This window comes from Palaemon carinicauda, chromosome 2 (genome assembly GCF_036898095.1).
Source record: "Palaemon carinicauda isolate YSFRI2023 chromosome 2, ASM3689809v2, whole genome shotgun sequence".
NCBI lineage: Eukaryota > Metazoa > Arthropoda > Malacostraca > Decapoda > Palaemonidae > Palaemon > Palaemon carinicauda.
The window spans coordinates 201468279-201489787 of record NC_090726.1 but is presented as its reverse complement, the minus strand read 5'-3'; the positions used below and the strand labels follow the sequence as shown (position 1 = coordinate 201489787).

General features: G+C 46.0%; 1 protein-coding gene across 1 annotated transcript in view; it reads right to left on the bottom strand.

Annotated features, from left to right (window-relative positions):
• The window catches only part of MED10 (mediator complex subunit 10), a 46818-nt gene that overhangs the window by 10900 nt on the left and 14409 nt on the right, over positions 1 to 21509 (bottom strand). Inside the window, exon 3 of the mRNA XM_068353562.1 lies at positions 18345 to 18420. Coding sequence (XP_068209663.1) covers positions 18345 to 18420 — 76 coding nt within the window. The remainder of the gene's footprint in view (positions 1 to 18344; positions 18421 to 21509) is intronic.

Genomic DNA, 21509 nt, shown 5'->3' with positions numbered 1-21509 from the left:
AACACACCCCTGCTGGTCCTTGGCCCTGACTCTTGTCTTCTCCCCCTAAAATCCGCTCTCGAGGAGATCCTGCCCCGAAAGGGCTGTTGAAACTTCTTTTCCTCCTTCTTCAGAGGAGCAGGAGCAACAGGTAAGGTCTTTCTAGCCGACCGAGACAAAAGGTCCTGAGTAGCCTTCTGAGCCAGAGAAAGGGAGATATCTCTGACCAGAGCTTCAGGAAAAAGATGACGAGAAAAAGGGGCGTAAAGCAGCTCCGACTTCTGGGCAACAGTCACAGATCTAGAGGTGAAGGAGCAAAAAAGGGCCCTCTTCTTTAAGACCCCTGCTGAGAAAAGGGAAGCCAATTCATTAGCTCCATCCCTTACAGCTTTGTCTATGCAGGACATGATACTCGTCAGGTCCTTCGTGTCCTCCAGGAGTTCAGACTTCCTGGCCAGAGTCCCGAGAGACCAGTCCAGGAAGCTGAAAACCTCGAAAACCCTTAAAATACCCTTGAGGAGGTGATCAAGCTCCGACATGGACCACATCACCTTGGCAGAGTTTAAAGCATGCCTTCTTGCTGAGTCCACAAGAGCCGAGAAGTCACCTTGGGAGGAGGAAGGCACTCCTAACCCCAAAGGTTCCCCTGTCTCATACCACATACCGGTCTTGGAAGCAAGCCGGGACGGTGGAAAAGAAAAGGTGGTCTTGACAGCTTGTCTCCGTTCCTTCATCCAATCATCCACTTTAGTGAGAGCTTTCCTGGCCGAAATTGAAAGTTTCATTTTGATGAAGGCCGAAGACTTAGTAGCTTTCTTCCTGGTAAATTGAGACTGAGGAGAACGAGGGGCCGAAGGTTGAAATTCCTCCCCATAAAGTTCCAAAAGAGAGCGAGAAAGAACCTTGTAATCGCTAGAAGAGTCGGCAGGTTTTTCTTCCTCTTCCGAAATATCTTCGAGGTCCTGCTCAAGGATAACATCCCGAAGAGTTGGGCTGCCAGCAGTCTGGCAGCGAGAGCTGTTTGAATCCTGGCGCCGAGCGTCGCTAACATCCAGTCGGCGAGAGGCGGTATCGTCACGATGACGAGCAGCGGTATCCTCACAATGACGAGAGGCAGTATCGTCACGATGACGAGAAACGGAAGCGTCCTGAAGATGCAGGCTGCCGTCGCCTTGAAAATGCAGACTGCATTCATCCTGTTTCCTAAGAAACGAGGCAGTAACGTCCAGGCGTTTCGAAAGGGGAACGGAATCGTCACGGCGCCGAGAACGAGAGGCAGTATCGTCCTGGTGGCGGGAGGGGGGGGGGGAAGGAAATTCCTGGCAGCGTGCCGATGAAGAGGGTGAACGTTGTCGTACGGCCGACGAAGTGCGCAGAGGTTTCTTGGGAGAGATACTAAAATCTCTCTTAGAAGAAGATCTCTTAACAGGCAAAGAGACGTCCTTACGTCTGACGGACTGAGAAGGGTGGCTGAAAGCTTTAACTAACGATGAAAGTTGTTCCTGCATAACAACCATGAAAGCTTTAGCAACCTCCGCTGGCTCTCGCGGTGCCGAAGACGGCAGTTGTCGTACGGCTTGACTGGGAGCGCTGGCAGAAGAAGCAGGGAGTCTAGCAGGATTAACTGGGCTAAGGACTCTCTGTTTCGCCCTTTTAACAGGAACATCGAAATCGTCTTCCGAAGGATCAGGGTCTCTGCTACTCGAACCGGGAGAGGGAGAACGAGACTGCACGTCCCGGTTCCACCCTCTCTTCATTGGTCTTGATTCGTAACGCCAATTACGTCTGGGAGAACGATCAGGCGAAGACACAAATGTATCCGACACGCCTTTCCTACGGCGGTCAAGAGCAGCCTGGGAGATCGCAACAGGACTGTCTGAGGCGACGACTGACCAAGGATAAGCACGTCTCACCCCCTTTCGGCTTTCAATGTACCTTCTCCCTTGGTCCTGGGAGCTTGGTAGAGGTCTAGACCTAGGGGTATGACAGATTCGATCAGTCGCCACCTCCACTGCACTTTCACAAGCACTAATTTCACCAACACCCTTACCTTTAAAGGCCTCCAACTGTGCTTTAATGGCCTCCAATTCAGCAGCTAATTTAGCATACCCAGGGTCATCCGTAGGCACATGTACTGTAGAAGGGGCAGGAGTCACTACATTTGGGGAAGGAATACCTTCCAAAGGGGATACAAGCAAAGGGTCAATAGATAAATCTAAGCTAGGCTCACTAGCAGACTTTGACTTTGATTTAGCTCTTCTAACTCTATCAATCTCGAGTTTGCGCACATAGCGCTGCATAGCTAACCAATCATTATCACTTAAAACCTCGCATTCCTTGCACTTATTATCTAAAGCACATTCAAACCCCCTGCAACCCATACAGATAGTGTGAGGGTCAACCGAAAGTTTCGGCAACCTCACCTTGCAAATATCATTCGCACAAACACGATAATGAATTTTCTCACTCATGATAATAAAGGAAAAAAGACAAAAAACAAAAACAACACGATTGCCAAATCCCAACACAGTGTACTTCACCAAAAACGAAGTCCAAAAAGGCGATGAAGGGAAAGCGATCCGAAAAACTCTGAAAGGCGGACCAACGATGTTGTCGATCCGGCCGGCAGAGATAATCTGAGGAACAGAAAATGGGAATGATTCCAAGTACCACCCTGTAAGGGTTGTTAACCATCTATCCACACAACCACTACAAGGCGGTTGCCGCGATTTTCGATTAAATTCTGCCGCAGTCAGAGACTCAGCTATATATATATAACTGCCAGGTAAGTTCTATTCATAAAAATATATATTTTTGGGCTCAGCCATGTCGTCCTGATGGAAGGTTCCTTTAGGCAGCTTTCTAAGGGATATTTGGCTACAGTGATACTCCCAGAGAATTAACCACAGGTACCCAGAATTTTAACTCATGGCGCGAGTATCCTTAATATAACTTTTAAGGATATCGCATAATATCAGGGTACGTATTTCTTGATACGACACATGGGAATCTTCACCCCGAATAGATTTTACACTTTGAGGGGGAAAAGTGGCGAAAATGAAGGGGAGCCGTTATCAAGGTTACCTGGTGGATCCCCTCCCAGTACTACTACGGTGTATTATTCCTTTTAACGTAGCCATTTAAGCACGGTGCTCTCCCACGTTGCTCTCGGTGTTGTTACTGTTTTGAAGGAATATTACCATGCAATCTTCAGCATCTTCATCCTCTGGAAAGTTGAGTATTTAATCTTTCCTGTGTATAATTTTTGGCTCCCTTCTCACAGTTAAATTAACATAATTTAGGTGTGTTAAGCGGAGCACTGCCATCACCGGAGGCGGCCATTTTAGGACCGCTGTCATACGCCATAAATGCTTTATTTAGTTAGTAGTACGACGTTCCCGGTATTTAGCTATAAAGAAATTCTAGCTAGTTAGGCAAAATTATACTAGTGAAAATAAGATTTACACATGTAATATTTCCTCTCCCGAATAAACGTTTCTATCGTATACGATAGGACCTCGGTGGTACTAGCGTAGCCAAGATCCAGACTCGAGTTAGACTAGCCTAACGCGTTTTAGTATACAGTACTATAGTTACGTTATCCCCGTTTAATCTCGAGTATCATTTTATCAATTCGGTCGGAGATATAGATAGAATTACTAGCATAATTCGATACTCATCTCTTTTAGAGAAATGAGGATAAACCCTTCCTTCCCCCTGAGTGCTGCCAGCCCAGGCGACAACCCTATCTTCTGTCATTGCCATCGAGTAGTGTACTCCGGCTTGACTGGAATAGTGTTTTCTGTCGATCTTCTTTGCCGGTAAGTAGCCGGGCTTTGAAATACGACAGTAACTCAGGGTATTCTGTCTTGATGCCGACAATGCTACTGGTGGGGGAATAATCATCCCCCTGCCGGTTACACCGTTGTCGACATAGGAAGTTCGGCTTCCCTAGTCCACAACCAAAAGTGGGTAGCATAATTGCCGCCACCTTTTTCCCTTGTGGACTAGAAGATATGTCTTATATCCAACAATGTCTTAGGCTAAGGAATCGTTATTCCTCTGCCGCTCAAGACGGCACCGGTATAGGAAACTACGTTTCCTTGATTTGCAATCGAAAGTAGGAGGCATACATGCTGCCACCTTTCTCTGTAAAATATACGACCTTTCCCCTTTCCCTTCTGTCCTTTAGTGACAGCTTAGCCGTCACGATTCCTGTGGCCGGTATTCTACAATCACCCCGCTTGTCGGGCTGACTGGGTTACCGGCCGGACTCCTACAAAGGCGGTTAGGTTGCCGCTTCAACCATCTCCCTAACGGAAGCAAAGCTCCGGGAAAGGTTGAGCTGGCCCTGACGGCTGCCGGTGGGAAACCCATTACACTTTAAGTATTCTTCAGTCCTTCCTTGGACTGCCATCCACAAACCCTGTAACCGGCAGTACAGTCGGCAACAGAAATTGTGACTGGATGGAAGCTAGAATCAATGCATTCCTCCCCTTCCATTTGAATCCTCATTCTGGAAAGAAGGCAGTAGAGACAGTAGTCCCTACAACCCTAATTATTGTACTAAACTATAATAATACGGTAGTTCTTCTCTCCATTCTTTCTCTCTCTCTGTCAGCTAGTTCCGCCAGGTACTAACCTAACCCGGTAGCATACCGGCAAAACAACAGTATAAGACAATACAGTAGCCAGTATTCATGCAGTATAACAATAAAGCAGTTAGAAAACTACAGTATATAATGACACAGTTGTATAATATTTCCAACATACTCTGTGTATCCTTTCACAGTCCATTGTTTAGACCGATTAGAAAATGTTGAGGTGAAGTATTCCTTCAACATTCTGATGTATCCTAGATCATCGGAACACCAATGATTACCTTTCAGTATTAATATTCTACAAGTGGTGGAGTTAGTGTTAGTATCCACTGACTCCAACTCTAAGTACGAGAGTTATTCCACTCTGTATTTTCCCTAATAAGGAAATAAAAAATATTAATATTGTAGGAGGTTACAGCAATTGCCTGGAGGGGATACACAGATATATGTCTTTCCTATTTCCTTTCTAGCTTACTACCCTAAGCTATGATAATAATAGTAATGTATACTATTTTATGCATGTGAAAGTTTATCAGTGAGATAAATTACCCCATACTCATTCCACTCTTTCTTTCCTTACAGGAGGAGGTCAAGGTGAAGTGTCCAGTCCTGTTCTGCAACCACAAAAGTAGGGACTTATGTTATTTTTATTAATAAAATAAATTTTTGAATATACTTACCCGATAATCATGTAGCTGTCAACTCCGTTGCCCGACAGAATTCTATGGAGGGATACGCCAGCTATCACAATACTAGAAGGGGGTGTACTTACCAGCGCCACCTGTGGCCAGGTACTCAATCATTTGTTGTTGACACCTCCTCAATTATTCCTCGGTCCACTGGTTCTCTCTGGGGAGGAAAGGGAGGGTCGATTAAATCATGATTATCGGGTAAGTATATTCAAAAATTTATTTTATTAATAAAAATAAAATTTTTCAATATTAAACTTAACCGATAATCATGTAGCTGATTCACACCCAGGGAGGTGGGTGAAAACCAGTGTACAAGATTAAAGGATAGCTAAGTATCCCATATTTCATATAACAGTTATCTCAAATAACAATGAAATAATAAGTACCTGGTAAGGAAGTCGAATAGAACCGTTACTCTGCCTCTTTATTTAAAGTTCGTCTTCCTTACTGAGCGCAGCGTTCCTCTTGGAGGCTGAATCAACCCAAAGGTGCCAAAGTACACGGGGTTGCAACCCCTACTAAAGGACCTCTACCAAACCTTTAACCCAGGCGCTTCTCAAGAATGAATAGACCACCCGCCAAATCCAAGGATGCGGAAGGCTTCTTAGCCTACCGTAACAACCATAAAAAACAACAATAAAAGTATTCAAGAGAAAGGTTAAAAAAGGTTATGGGATTAAGGGAATGTAGTGGCTGAGCCCTCACCTACTACTGCACTCGCTGCTACGAATGGTCCCAGGGTGTAGCAGTTCTCGTAAAGAGACTGGACATCTTTCAGATAAAATGATGCAAACACTGACTTGCTCCTCCAATAGGTTGCATCCATTATGCTCTGCAGAGAACGGTTTTTATTAAAGGCCAACGAAGTAGCTACAGCTCTTACTTCGTGGGTCCTTACCTTCAGCAATGCAAGGTCTTCCTCCTTTAAGTGAGAATGTGCTTCTCTGATCAGAAGCCTTATATAGTACGAAAGCCCATTCTTGGACATGGGTCTCGAGGGTTTCTTGATGGCACACCATAAGGCTTCTGACTGTCCTCGAATAGGTTTAGACCTCTTCAGATAATATTTGAGAGCTCTGACAGGGCAAAGAACTCTCTCTAGTTCGTTACCTACCATGTTGGAGAGGCTAGGTATTTCGAACGATCTAGGCCAAGGACGTGAAGGAAGCTCGTTCTTTGCTAGGAATCCAAGCTGAAAAGAACATGTTGCAGATTCGGTTGTGAAACCAATGTTCTTGCTGAAGGCATGAACCTCACTGACTCTCTTAGCTGTTGCAAGGCAAACGAGAAAAGCAGTCTTGAGGGTAAGATCCTTGAAGGAAGCTGACTGGAGAGGTTCGAACCTAGATGTCATAAGGAACCTTAAGACTACGTCTAGATTCCAGCCTGGAGTGGAAAGACGACGTTCTTTAGATGTCTCAAAAGACTTGAGAATGTCTTGAAGGTCCTTGTTGGAAGACAGGTCCAAACCTCTGTGGCGGAGAACTGAGGCCAACATGCTCCTATATCCTTTAATCGTAGGTGTTGAAAGGGATCTCTCATTCCTAAGATGTAGAAGGAAGTCAGCTATTTGGATCACAGAGGTATTGGTAGAGGATATTGAATTGGCTCTACACCAGCTTCGGAAGACCTCCCACTTAGACTGGTAGACTCTACGAGTGGAAACTCTTCTAGCTCTGGCAATCGCACTGGCTGCCTCCTTCGAAAAGCCTCTAGCTCTAGCGAATCTTTCGACAGTCTGAAGGCAGTCAGCCGAAGAGCGTGGAGGTTTGGGTGCAACCTGTCTACGTGTGGTTGACGTAGAAGGTCCACTCTTAGAGGTAGAGTCCTGGGGAAGTCGACTAGCCATTGAAGTACCTCTGTGTACCATTCTCTTGCAGGCCAAAGGGGAGCAACCAGCGTCAGCCGTGTCCCTTCGTGCGAGACGAATTTCTGCAGAACTTTGTTTATTATCTTGAACGGAGGGAATGCGTACAGGTCGAGATGGGACCAGTTCAGAAGAAAAGCATCCACATGAACCGCTGTAGGGTCTGGAACAGGGGAACAATAAAGCGGAAGTCTCTTGGTTATGGAGGTGGCAAACAGATCTATGGTAGGTTGACCCCACAAGGTCCAAAGTCTGTTGCACACACTCTAGTGGAGGGTCCATTCCGTGGGAATGACCTGATTCCTTCTGCTGAGGCGATCCGCTGAAACATTCATATCGCCCTGGATGAACCTCGTGACCAGAGTGAGGTTTAGACCTCTTGACCAAATGAGGAGGTCCCTTGCGATCTCGTAAAGGCTCCTCGAATGGGTCCCTCCTTGCTTGGAGATGTAAGCCAAGGCTGTGGTGTTGTCTGAATTCACCTCCACCACTTTGCCTAGCAGGAGGGACTTGAAGTTCAACAGGGCAAGATGAACTGCTAACAGTTCCTTGCAGTTGATGTGGAGTAATCCTTGTTCCTTGTTCCATACTCCTGAGCATTCCCGTCCGTCCAAGGTCGCACCCCAGCCCGAGTCCGATGCATCTGAGAAGAGATGAAGATTGGGGGTCTGGATGGCCAATGATAGACCCTCCTTGAGAAGGAGATTGTGCTTCCACCACAGGAGAGTGGTCTTCATCTCTTGGTTGATAGGGATAGAGACTGCTTCTAGAGTCGAGCCCTTGTCCCAATGAGCAGCAAGATGGAATTGAAGAGGGCGGAGGTGGAGTCTTCCTAGCTCGACAAACAGGGCCAGTGATGAGAGGGTCCCTGTGAGACTCATCCACTGTCTCACTGAGCAATTGCTCCTCTTCAGCATGCTCATGATGCACTCTAGGGCTTGGTTTATCCTGGGGGCCGATGGAAAAGCCCGAAAATCCTGACTCTGAATCTCCATTCCCAGGTACACAATGGATTGGGAGGGAATGAGTTGAGATTTCTCTATATTGCCTAATAGACCTAGGTCTCTGATTAAGTCTAAAGTCCAATTGAGGTTCTCCAGACAACGACGACTCGTGGAGGCTCTCAACAGCCAGTCGTCTAGGTAGAGGGAGGCTCTGATGTTCGATAAGTGTAGGAATTTCGCTACATTCCTCATCAGATGAGTAAAGACCATAGGAGCTGTGCTTAGGCCAAAACACAGGGCTTGGAACTGATAGACAACCTTTCCGAAAACGAATCTCAGGAAAGGTTGGGAGTCTGGATGAATGGGAACGTGAAAGTATGCATCTTTCAAGTCCAACGAGACCATCCAGTCCTCCTGTCTGACCGCTGCTAAGACCGACTTGGTCGTCTCCATCGTGAACGTCTGCTTGGTGACATACTCGTTGAGAGAGCTGACGTCCAGCACCGGTCTCCAACCTCCTGTCTTCTTGGCCACAAGAAAGAGACGGTTGTAGAAGCCCGGGGATTGATGGTCCCGGACTATAACCACTGCCTTCTTCTGCACAAGTAGCGACACCTCCTGTTGCAATGCTAGCCTCTTGTCCTCTTCTTTGTAGTTGGGAGAGAGGTTGATGGGCGATGTGGTCAGAGGTGGTTTGAGGCAGAATGGAATCCTGTAACCGTACCTCAGCCAACTGACAGACTGTGCGTCTGCACCTCTCTTCTCCCAGGCTCGCCAGAAGATCTTGAGTCTGGCTCCTACTGTTGTCTGGAGAATCTGAGAGTCAGTTCTTTCCCTTAGATGTCCTGGATCCTTTCCTAGACTTGCTCCTGTGAGAGTCTGGACGGGAGCTTCCTCGGCTGGGGGCTCTACCACGAAAGGGCGGTATGAACCTCGTAGCCGGGGTATCAGCCACTGGGGAGCGATAAGTCTTGGGGACTGAGGTGGCAACCTTAGACTTACGAGCCGATGAGGCTACAAGATCGTGCGTGTCCTTTTGTATCAGGGCAGCAGACAAGTCCTTAACTAGCTCCTCGGGAAAGAGGAACTTTGAGAGTGGAGCAAAAAGGAGTTGTGACCGTTGGCAAGGTGTAATGCTGGCGGAAAGGAAGGTACACAGTTGTTCCCTTTTCTTCAACACCCCTGATACAAATAACGACGCTAGCTCACCCGATCCATCTCTGATGGCCTTATCCATGCAGGACATTAATAGCATGGCAGAATCTTTGTCCGCAGGAGAGGTTTTCTTGCTGAGGGCCCCCAGGCACCAGTCGAGAAAGTTGAACATTTCAAATGCTCTGAACAACCCTTTTAGTAAATGATCCAGGTCTGAGAAGGTCCAACAAACCTTCGAGCGTCTCATAGCAGTTCTCCGAGGCGAGTCCACCAGACTTGAGAAGTCAGCCTGGGCAGAGGCAGGTACTCCTAAGCCTGGTGCTTCCCCTGTGGCATACCAAACGCTAGCTTTCGAAGCGAGCTTCGTTGGAGGGAACATGAAGGAAGTCTTGCCAAGGTGTTGTTTAGACTGCAGCCACTCCCCTAAGATCCTTAAAGCCCTCTTGGAGGATCTAGCTAGGACAAGCTTAGTATAGTTGGACTTAGCTTGTTGTACGCCCAGCGAAAACTCAGATGGTGGAGAGCGGGGAATAGCAGAGACGAAGTGGTCTGGGTAAATCTCCCTGAGTAGAGCCAAGACCTTACGAAAATCAATCGACAGTGGAGAAAGCTTAGATTCGTCCACGTCTGATGAGGGATCAAGGTGTGCCTCCTCATCATCCGACACCTCATCAGCAGAGGGTAGCGAAGCGATCAGACCAGAATGCTGAACCGCAGAGTCAGAACGGGTAGGAACAATAACAGTGGTTTCCTCTTCCAGTGACTGTTGAGGGAAAACCTGAGGCTCAGACTGCAAAGGCTGAACAACAGACGAAGCAGAAGGCAGGCGCATGGGTGAAGGAGGTTGACTCCTAGCAAGAGAGGTTGAACCCAAGGATTGCACAAGCTGAGCGGAGGACGGAGGCGGAGTAGTCCGTTCCTGTTCCTGTGAGATGAGCGGAGCATGATGAGGTTGAGGCTGCGCAGAACAAGGTAAAGTTCTCGCAAGCTGAGGCTCCTGAGGCGCAAGTCCAGGGTGTAGAGGAGCTTGCCTTGAGGAGGGTTGAGCTCGCTGCAGCGATGGCTGAGCAGACAGACTCACGGAGGGGAGAGGTTGTTGTACCCCAACCGAGAGTTGCACCACTGGTGGAGCAGCAAGGGGAGGCGGAGGAAGAGTGGAATAACTCTCCTGATCCCAAAGCAAGGGTTGCCTTAAAGAAGGCTGAGGCTGAACACCACTGGGAACAGCGAACTCCGAAAGTGGCTCAACATCGTACGCCTGGCAGATGGTGCTGCGACCAGGCGGAGCAAGTGCAGGCGGGGCGAGCACAGGCGGAGCGAGAACAGGCGGAGGGAGTGTAGGCGGAGGAGGAGGTGCAACACTCTCAGCCCGACACTCACGCATCAAGTCCGAAAGCTGAGCTTGCATGGACTGAAGCAGGGTCCACTTGGGATCGGCAGAAACGATAACAGACTGAGGTAAAGTCTTAACAGTCGGGCTCTGTTTTGGCAGAACCTTACTCCTCTTGGGCGGAGTACAGTCGACAGATGACTGAGGCGAGTCAGAGCTGAGCCAATGACTGCAACCTGGCTGAGCACTCGCGGACTGGACTCTACGTTTAAGCGGTCTCGAGACCTGAGACCAACGTTTCTTCCCTGCTAGTTGATCAGCGGACGAGAATAAGACGGGCTCAATCGTCTGCAGGTGGGAGTGACGGTCTAAGGAAGACACGCCCGCAACCACCGAGGATAGTTCTGTGCGCCTAACAAGGCCTGTCGAACCCTTAAGCCCTTCGACATTGCTTCTCCCCTGGGCATGGGAGCTTGCAAGAGGTCCCGGACTGGGAGGACGACTGGCTCGCACAGAAAAATCCTCACGCACCACACTGGCACCACTAGCACTTGGCACTGCACCGACACTAGCACTCGTCACAGCACTGGCACTAATTCCACCCACTGCACTCTTGACCTTCAGTTCTTTAACTTCGGCCATCAGAGACTTATGGTCACTTACCACTGATTCTACTTTATCGCCTAAAGCCTGAATAGCACGCAAAACAACTGACATATCAGGCGGAGGGCACACAGTAGGTTCGGGGGTAGCCACTACAGGGGTAGGAAAAGGTAGGGGATCATGAGGTGAGGAAAACATAGAAGAGTGAGAAGAACTTCTCCTAACTCTACCTCTCTCTAACTTAGATGAATATTTTAAAAGACGGACAAATTCCAATTCCGAAAGTCCGGCGCATTCCTCACATCGATTTTCTAATAGACAGGGCCTGTCCCTACAGTCAGAACAAGCGGTGTGAGGATCTACCGAGGCCTTCGGAATACGCCTATTGCAAGACCTACATCGTCTATGGGAGGGGGCTTGCGAAACGTCAGACATCTTGTATTCAAAGAGTTAGCCAAAGGGTGATCCAAAAACAAGCAAAATTCGTTAACCGTTATATCAGTATTATATAAAAGCTATCTAGCTAATATAAGAAGGATTCCAGTAAAGCGACAGCCGTTAATCTGAGAGAATACTTCACCAAATATCCGTGAATAAACTCGAAGACCATAAGCGTATCCCAGAACGTCTAGCCGGAAGCACGACAGAGGAATAATTGAGGAGGTGTCAACAACAAATGATTGAGTACCTGGCCACAGGTGGCGCTGGTAAGTACACCCCCTTCTAGTATTGTGATAGCTGGCGTATCCCTCCATAGAATTCTGTCGGGCAACGGAGTTGACAGCTACATGATTATCGGGTAAGTTTAATATTGAAAATTGTGGCCACAAGATGTGCAGGTCTCATGCCCCCTGCTCCATCGCAACTGAAACCCTGAGGTATTGGGATCCGAAGGGTTGCACCGTCTGCTCGGCCTTGATGACCAAAGGATTCGGTGAAGACATCCCTGAGACGACGGAGTCAAGGGATACAGCGAGGGAAACGCTTTGAAAGTGGGTAAGAGGGTTCCAAAAGAACTCTCCAGGACCTTACCTGCCCAACGAAGCTATGAGATGCCTTCTGTTCCCTAAGGCCCAATCCGACGCGGTTGTGCCTCAGGCACAGGTCAAGCCTCCCTTCATCCAGCTGACGATAGAGGCTGACATCAATAAGGCTCTTGAAGGCATGGACATCCATCAAGAACGGATGTCGGAGGTGTCCTCAGACACCGAAAAGGATCTTCTGCAAGAAAATCCTGAAGAAGAGGTGGCCCAGCCACCCACGGAGGAAGAAGGATCCGGATCAACGATAACGGAAGACCCACAGTTTTGGGACGGCATATCAACCTGTGCCGTCAACTTCTTCGGCCCCAACTCTTCCTTTGGACCCGCTGATAACCAAGGGCGAGGCGCTCCTAGAGCAGCTTCAACAAATGATGGAATCTTTCTGCAAGGAACAACAAGAGATGAGGAGGGAAGATAGAGAAGCGAAACGCTCGGCCATTCTCAGAGGCTCTCACAAGCCTATCAAAGTCTCTGACTTACCTCAATGCTCCAAAACCAACCCCTGGAGGTATGCGGAGTATATGCCCATGATGAATGGGAAACTGTACATCTCTGAGAAGATGGGGCCAAACCCCTCGAAGATCTCCAATTCTGGTCTAACATTTCGGCTTACCCAGAATGTTAAGTGAGATTGAGGGATGAACCAGCATCTCGTGAGGAGACGGCACCGAAGGAGCTCATGATCTTTGAACATGACAAGGAGCAGGTTCTCTTGACAAGTACCCTAAAGAAAGCCGGCTAGACCGACTCGAAGGTTTCAGCTTTGAGCAAGAATTACCCTACCTTCCTTGCTCCTTCCTCCAGAGCTTTCCCCTTTTCGGCAAAAGCTCTCAACTGCGTTCCAAAAGCAGTTGACACGGGCAAACCATGCCCTAAGCTAGAGGAGTGCAGACCATTGTCTCTAGCCCTGCCTACCTTCGAGAAGGAATGGAACGAGGTTCATCTAACCTTCTCAGTCTCGAAATTGGATCCCGAGATAGCAGGATAACAGTTCAACGAGAACCTTCCAAAGTTGTCGGAACATCTTCTGAGAAGGGAACAAGAGACAAAAGAGAGACAAGCAGCCTCTTTGTCTCTCCAGAACTGTATGGAGATGTGTGCAGGCCTTTCAAATACCCCAGATATGTACATGGTCCTAGCCAAGACTCACATGGCTACCCTTGTTAAGGACATGTACGCTTTCGTAAAGGCCAGGAGGGCCTGTAGAGAGCATGTGTTTGCCAATGCAACGGTCAAACACGAGCCCAGGAAGTTGATCACTTCATGCATCTGGGGCAAGGACCTCTTCCCAAAAGAAGTGGTCCAGGAAGTCATTGCTAAAGCTGCCACGGAGAACAGGAAACTTCTCCAGAAATGGGGCATGTCTAGAGCCGCCATGGAGAACAGGAAACTTCTCCAGAAGTGGGGCATGTCTTCCAAGAGGAAATCATCCTCTGACGCTGGTCCCCAACCCAAGAACAGGAAGACAAAGAAGCCACGCATGTCTCACAGACCTCCACAACAACCAACTGTCACCATGACCAACAGCTACGCTTAAGAAGGCATTCAATTAGCGGCATACCTGGACGACTGGCTGGTGTGGGCAGCATCCAAGACAGCTTGTCTGCAGGCAGCCACAAAGGTGATTCAGTTCCTGGATCACCTGGGCTTCAAGATCAACTACAAGAAGTCTCGCCTCTCTCCAACTCAGAAGTTCCAATGGTTAGGAATCCATTGGAACTTGCAGTCATACCACCTCTCCATTCCACCGATGAAAAGGAGAGAGATTGCGGGATCTGTCAGGAGACTACTGAAACTCAACAAGATTTCAAGACAGCAACAGAAAAGAGTACTGGGCTCTCCAGTTTGCAGCAGTGACAGACCCAGTGCTAAAAGCACAACAAAAAGATGCGCCAGGAGTCTGGAGAAGATACGCATCAAACGCTCGAAGAGATCAACAGAGATTGACACCGACCCTACTGCAATCGCTTCTAAGGCCGTGGTCAAAGGTCAAGAGCCTGACAAGGTCAATTCCCTTAGAACCACCTCAACCTTCAGTGGTCATCGACACAGATGCCTCACTGGAAGGGTGGGGAGGCCATTCCCATCAAAGGAAAGTGCAAGGGAACTGGTTACGGTTCTTTCCCTTTGCCTACACATACACCGAATAGTCTGGCCTATTCTTTACATATTCTCCTCTGTCCTTATACAACTGACAACATTGATTATCAAACTATTCTTCTTCACCTAAAGGGTTAACTACTGCGCTGTAATTGTTCAGTGGCTACTCTCCTCTTGGGAAGGGTAAGCAGCTCTTCTAGGAGAAGGATACTCCAGAATCAAACCATTGTTCTCTAGTCTTGGGTAGTGTCATAGCCTCTGTACCATGGTCTTCCACTGTCTTGGGTTAGAGTTCTCTTGCTTGAGGATAAACTCTGGCACACTATTCTATCTAATTTCTCTTCCTCTTGTTTTGTTAAAGTATTTATAGTTTATTTAGGAAATATTTATTTTAATGTTGTTACTGCTTTTGAAATATTTAATTTTCCCCTGTTTCCTTTCCTCACTGGGCTATTTTCCCTGTTGGGGCCCCTGGGCTTATAGCATCCTGCTTTTCCAACTAGGGTTGTAGTTTAGCAATTAATAATAATAATAAAATAATCAGGCTGGTCTTGGATAGCGAAGTAATAGTGAAATGTCTGAACCGACAAGGCTCGAGATCACCTTACATCAATCACGAGATGTTAGCCATCTTTCGCTTGGCAAGGAAGAAAAGATGGCACTTATCAGCAGTTCACCTACAAGGGTTCCGCAATGTGACGGCGGACGCTCTATCCAGGCAAAAGCCGATAGAGACAGAATGGACGCTGGACGCAGACTCATTCTCCTTTATCTTGGAAAAAGTCCCGGAACTGCAGATCGACCTCTTCGCAACGAGCGACAACAAGAAACTACCTCGATATGTGGCCCCTTACGAGGACCCTCGGGCAGAAGCGACGGACGCCATGTCCCTCGATTGGAACAGATGGAATCATATCTATCTGTTCCCACCAAATCTGCTGAAGGTCCTCAACAAGCTGAGATCCTTCAGGGGAACAGCAGCAGTAGTGGCCCCCAAATGGCCCAGGAGCAATTGGTTCCCCCTAGTTATAGAACTGAAACTGAAGCTGTTTCCTCTACCGAATCCAGTTCTATTCCAGCTGGTTCAGAAGTCGACTGTCTACGCTTCATCATTGAGAACCCAAAACCTACATCTCATGATTTTCTCAACTTAACAGCCAAGAAAAGGTTTGGGATCTCAAAAGACAACATCGACTTTATAGAAGAATACAAGTCAAAGTCAACCAGAAGACAATACGAGTCGTCTTGGAAGAAATGGGTTTCCTTTGTGAAAACAAAGAGACCAGCAGAAATCTCAATAGACTTCTGCCTTTCCTTCTTCATCTACCTTCATGAACAAGGCCTGGCTTCCACCACAACAACTATGTGTAAGCCAGCTTTGACTAGACCTCTTCTTTACGCCCTCCAGGTGGACCTATCAAACAAAATCTTCAATAAGATTCTGAAAGCATGCGCTAGACTCAAACCAGCAACCCCTCCAAAGCCCATATCATGGTCCTTGGACAAAGTCTTGCACTATGCTTCGAATTTGAACAACGAAGATTGTACCGTACCTAAAGGATCTAACACAGAAAGTGATATTCTTGTTCGCTATAGCCTCAGGGGCTAGAGTTAGTGAAATAGTGGCCCTATCTAGAAACAAAGGCCATATTCAGTTCACAGAAGAGGGAGAACTGAATCTTTTTCCTGATCCTACCTTTCTCGCCAAAAACGAGCTGCCTACCAAAAGGTGGGGTCTTTGGAGAATCTGCCCTCTGAAGGAAGATGTCTATGTCCAGTACAGTAGACTGTCTTAAGGTCTATCTTCGAAGAACTTCTGACTTCAAGGAAGGACAGCTCTTCCTAGGCGAAACCTCAGGATCAAACTTATCTCTAAACAAACTGAGGGCAAAACTCACCTACTTTATTCGCAGAGCGGATCCTGACAGTACACCCGCAGGTCATGATCCGAAAAAAATGAAGGGGGAGAATGTAATAATTCTAGCTTCCATCCAGCCACAGTATCTGTTGCCGGCTGCTCTACCAGTTCCAGTGTTTGTGGATGGCAGTCCAAGAGAGGACTGAAGAATACTCAAAGTTATTGGGGTCTCCCACTGGCAGCCATCATGGCAGGCACAACCTTTCCCGGAGCCTTGCTTCCGTTAGGGGGAAGGTCGAAGTGGCAACCTAACCGCCTTTGTAGGAGCCCGGCCGGCATCGCAATCTGCCCGGCAAGCGGGGAAATTGTAGAATATCGGCCATAAATGTTGTGACAGCTAGGCCATCACTAAAGGACAGAAGGGGAAGGGAAAGGGTCTTATATTTTGCATCGAAAGAAGGCCTCCTACTGTCGGCAACAAACACAGAAACATAGTTTCCTATGCCGGCGCCGTCTTGGGCAGCAGAGGAATAACGATTCCACATCCTAAGACCTTGCCGGATATAAGACATGTCTTCTAAACCACATGGGAGAAGATGGCAGCAACTGTACTACCACTTTCGGTTGTGGACTAAGGAAGCCGGGCTTCCTATACCTGCAACAGTAAACCGACAGGGGAATGACTAATCACCCGTCAGTAGAGTTGCCGACAACATGACTGAATACTCTGAGTTACTGTTGTAATTCAAAGCCGTGATACCCACTGGCCATGAGGGAAGACAGAAACACTATCCCGGTCAAGCCGGAGTACACTACTCTATGGCAAGACCAAGATAGGGTTGTCACCTAATGGCGGCACTCAAAGGGAAGGAAGGGTTTATCCTTAAATCTCTAAAAGAGACGAGTATTGAATTATGTTAGTAATTCTAGGAGATATGCTATCTCCGACTGAATTGATAAAACGATACAAGAGGATAAACGGGGATAACGTTACTAAAGTATACTAAAACACATTAGGCTAGCCTAACTCGAGTCGGGATCTCGGCTGCGCTACGTCACCGAGACCCTATCGTATACGATCGAAAAGTTTCACAGAAGAGGAAATATTACATGCATAATCTAATCTTCACTAGTATAATTTGCCTAAATAGCTATAATTTATTAAAGCTAAATACCGGGGACATCGTACTACTAACTAAATAAAGCATTGATGGCGTATGACAGCATCCAAAATGGCCGCCTCCAGTGATGGCTGTGCTCCGCTAAACACATCTAAATTATATTAATTCAACAGTGAGAAGGGAGCTAAAATTATACACAGGAAAGATTAAATACTCAACTTTCCAGAGGATGAAGATGCTGGAGAACGCATGGTAATAATCCTTGAAATCGTAACAAAACCGAGAGCAAGAGGGAGATACACCGTGCTTAATTCGCTACTACAAAAGGAACGAGTTATGCCGTAGTAGTACGGGAAAGGGGATCCAGCGGGTAACCTTGATGATGGCTCCCCTTCAATTTCGCCACTCTTCCTCCTTAAAGCGAAAACTCTGTTTGGGGTGAAGATTGCCATGTGTCCTATCAAGAAATACGTCCCCTGATATTATGCGATATCCTTAAGAATTTTATTAAGGATACTCGCGCCAGGAGTTAGAATTCTGGAGACCTGTGGTTAATTCTCTGGGAGTATCACTGTAGCCAAATGTCCCTTAGAAAGCTGCCTAAAGGAACCTTCCATCAGGACGACATGGCTGAGCCCAAAAATAGATTTTTCGCTTTGCTCAACAGCAAACAAAAGAGATTTGATAAGTTCACACTGTAGCAGGTAAATGTTAGTAATGTACTAGCAAAAAGAAAATTTATCAAATACCACAATATTATTCTGTACTACCGTAGACAAAAAGGATTACAGTACCATCCTGTCAATAAGCAAACATGTCGTTAAACACCACAGACATACTGTACGGTACCGAAAAATACACGTGCAGTTATACCAGTTACCTTCTTAGCGTGGCATGACGTGTATGGCAATTAATGATCCAAACTGTACGTGCCATTGCAACTAATTGATCATAACTGATGTCATCACATATCATGTAACAAGTTTAAGAAAATGCCTGGTGAAGTAAGAAAGTCAATGTGGGTTAATATATGAATGAAACCATACAGTACCTGCTCATTCTTAGCGAGAGCTTTCTCCATGCAATCTTTTGTGTATAGCTGAGGATTGCGACCTCCATCTATGTACCTGAAACCAAAGGACTGAATTACAAATCTTGAACAAAAATTATTCTTCCCCTAAAGCAAATGTGATAATAATGCAGCAGTTTTGAATTTTCACTAAAATAACATTAACCCTTTTACCCCCAGGCTATTTGGAAATTTCCAACCCTTAACCCCCAGGGGGTTATTTTTTCCCAGCACATTTTGCAGTATATTTTTTTTTAAATTGCTCCAACAGCCTTAATTTTTGTCATAGAGAGGTCGGGTTGGTCTCATTCTCTTGGAAAATGCCTGAATTTTCTAAAAAAAATTATCAAAAATATGGAAAATTTTTATAGCATTTTTTTGCAAGGACGTGCCGGTACGTCCATGGGGGTAAAGGGATGGCTTTTGTGAAACGTACCAGTACGTCCTTTGAGGGTAAAAGGTTTAAGCTTACATAAAAATAAGATCTTATTTATTTACAGCACTGTCAATTTTACATCATCAAACTAAATTCAATGAGATCTTCAGTTGAAGAGATACTGCTTTATCCTAGTTTATAGACTTATAGGCTCCCAAAAAACCTCCATTCTTAGCTCAAAAGAATGGTGAGGTTGCAGCGACCAAAGGAACTAAAGAGTTTGAGCGGGAATTGAACCCCAGTAAATAAGAAAGTGATGGTTGACAGCAAAGGTAAATTACTGACGGTTAGGGTCAACACAGCTGAACCTTTTGTCATCACAGCCTGTAACAGCTGAAGTCGTTCCCCAGATTTCAAGACATTGTATTTCTAGCACTATTTTTTTGGTGATATGTTAGGCGATTGAAGTAATCATTTCCTTCTGAAGCTTTTTTATTTTTCATAAACTAACTAAATTAATTGAGAGCTCTTTAGTTGAAGAGAAACTGCTTTATCCTATATTCCTTCAAGAGAGAGTCACTCCTCAAACAACAATTTTTTAAAACCTCTAGAAAGAAAAGGAAACAAAATTTAAATCAAATCAAGACTTTTAAAGTAAGTTGTAAGATAGTACTAAATTGGATCCCTTTCTGGATGAGGCTCATCTTTTCTTTGTCTAATCAATTCCTACACTGAATACTGTAATCCTTACACATTCTCCTCTTTTCTCGTACACCTGACAACACTAAGATAACCAAAAACTTCTTCTCCACTCAAGGGGTTAACTACTGCACTGTAATTGTTCAATGGCTACTTTCCACTTGGTAAGGGGTAGAAGAGACTCTTCAGCTATGGTTAGCAGCTCTTCTCGGAGTAGGGTACTCCAAAATTAAACCATCGTTCTCTAGTCTTGGGTAGTGCAATAACCTTTGTAGCATAGACGTCCACTGTCTTGGGTTAGAGTTCTCTTGCTTGAGGGTACACTCAGGCACACTATACAATCTGTTTCCTTATTTCCTTTCCATATTGGGCTATTTTGTTTGTTGGAGCCCGTGGCTTATAGCATCCTGTTTTACCAACTAGGGTTGCTGCTTAGTCATTATTATTATTGTCATTATTAATGACAATAATAATAATGACAATAACAATAACAAAAAATAACAATAATAATAATAATAATTAATTCAACGTGAGCTGGAGACAGTCATTGGTCTTAGTTATCATTAGATACAAAGTAAATAAGGTTTTCACAGAAACATTTGCGTAAGTTCTTAAGCCATACACTGTAATGTGTGAAAATAATCAAAATAAACGTAATACACTGGAGGAGCTGTGAACAGTGGCGGGCTATGGGAAAGACTGGTTGCAATAATACCAGATAAATAAAATATGAAATGCATGCCACATGAGATGATATAAATGCTACATAGTATTCCCTATGCTCCAATAAACAAGAATACTTGCATACATGTATTCCTAACACAACATATATGCTAAATGTGTATTAGCAATAAAGCTATATATAACAATGATAATCATATATACATGTAAATAATTATAATGATAATCCATCAGTTGGAACTGTTAAGGAGTGGTTAAAAAGGTGGTGGATGGTACAGTCAATAAGCCCCACCCCTTCCCCAGCTGGAGTAGTTCACTTCTGACCTGTTGGCTGACAAATAGGAGGGGGCAGTTGAGATGGGAAGTTAGATTAATGAACTCAGGTTTGTATAGGCAGGAAAAATATAAACCATCGTCCTTTGAATTAGGGAGATTCACTGCTTGGTGGGTTGGAAGGCCTCTTAGAACCAAACTGGATTGCTCTTCTTCCCTGGCAGTGTTCACGCTTGATCCTGTATGGGAGCAAAGCAGTGACTCAAGCAATTCCCCAAATGTCTTCCATAAGGATGAAAAGACCGATAGGGCCTGGCCTGTACATGGACGCATATACCTGATCAAATAAAGAAACCCTTCCCCTGAAGAGGATATCAATTTAGATGATCACTTGGTTGGTATAAATTCAACCTTCTTCTCCCTTGTTTACTGAAGGTTGGGGAGATAACTTATTTTAGAAATTAGAAATAAAAAATGGAACTCCAAAGTGTAACTTACCAGCATCACGTCTGATTCGACAGCATTGTCCCCGAGAGGGTGGACAATAAAATGAAAAAGAGCCAGTTATTTCCCCCATTCACTTCAGACTTACATCTACTCGTTACCACTGATGAGATGTTTCTTGTCCCATATGGGTGTTGGGCTGGTTACACAAATATTTGAGCAGCCACCACAGCACCAAGCACAAAAATATCAAGGGACTTGTAATTAGATGGCTTTGAAGGCAGTTTGTCTCTTTCAGGCTCTGGCCTTCATCAACTGGCGCACTAAGAGTATTGGTACCTCAACCCGATCGGTTGATGTGTACACTTTACGATCTGTGTTCTTGACTCTACTTTCTTGGTCCTGTCAGTGCTAACAAAAAGTCGTTGACACTCCGGCTTGAGGTGTTCGTTCCTTTTCAGATAGCACCACAGAGCCCTCATAGGACAATAGAGCATTTCCTCCTGATCACCACCTGACACTTCACGAGGAGAGGGAATGGAGGCCTTGAACCTAGAGTCAAGCACAGCTGGGTTTTGCCTTTTGACCATGAAGTCTGGCACAAATCTGAACTCCTCCCACCCTTGTGTGGGGGACTAAATAAGACAGTTAATGCAACTCGCCTACTCTCTTCA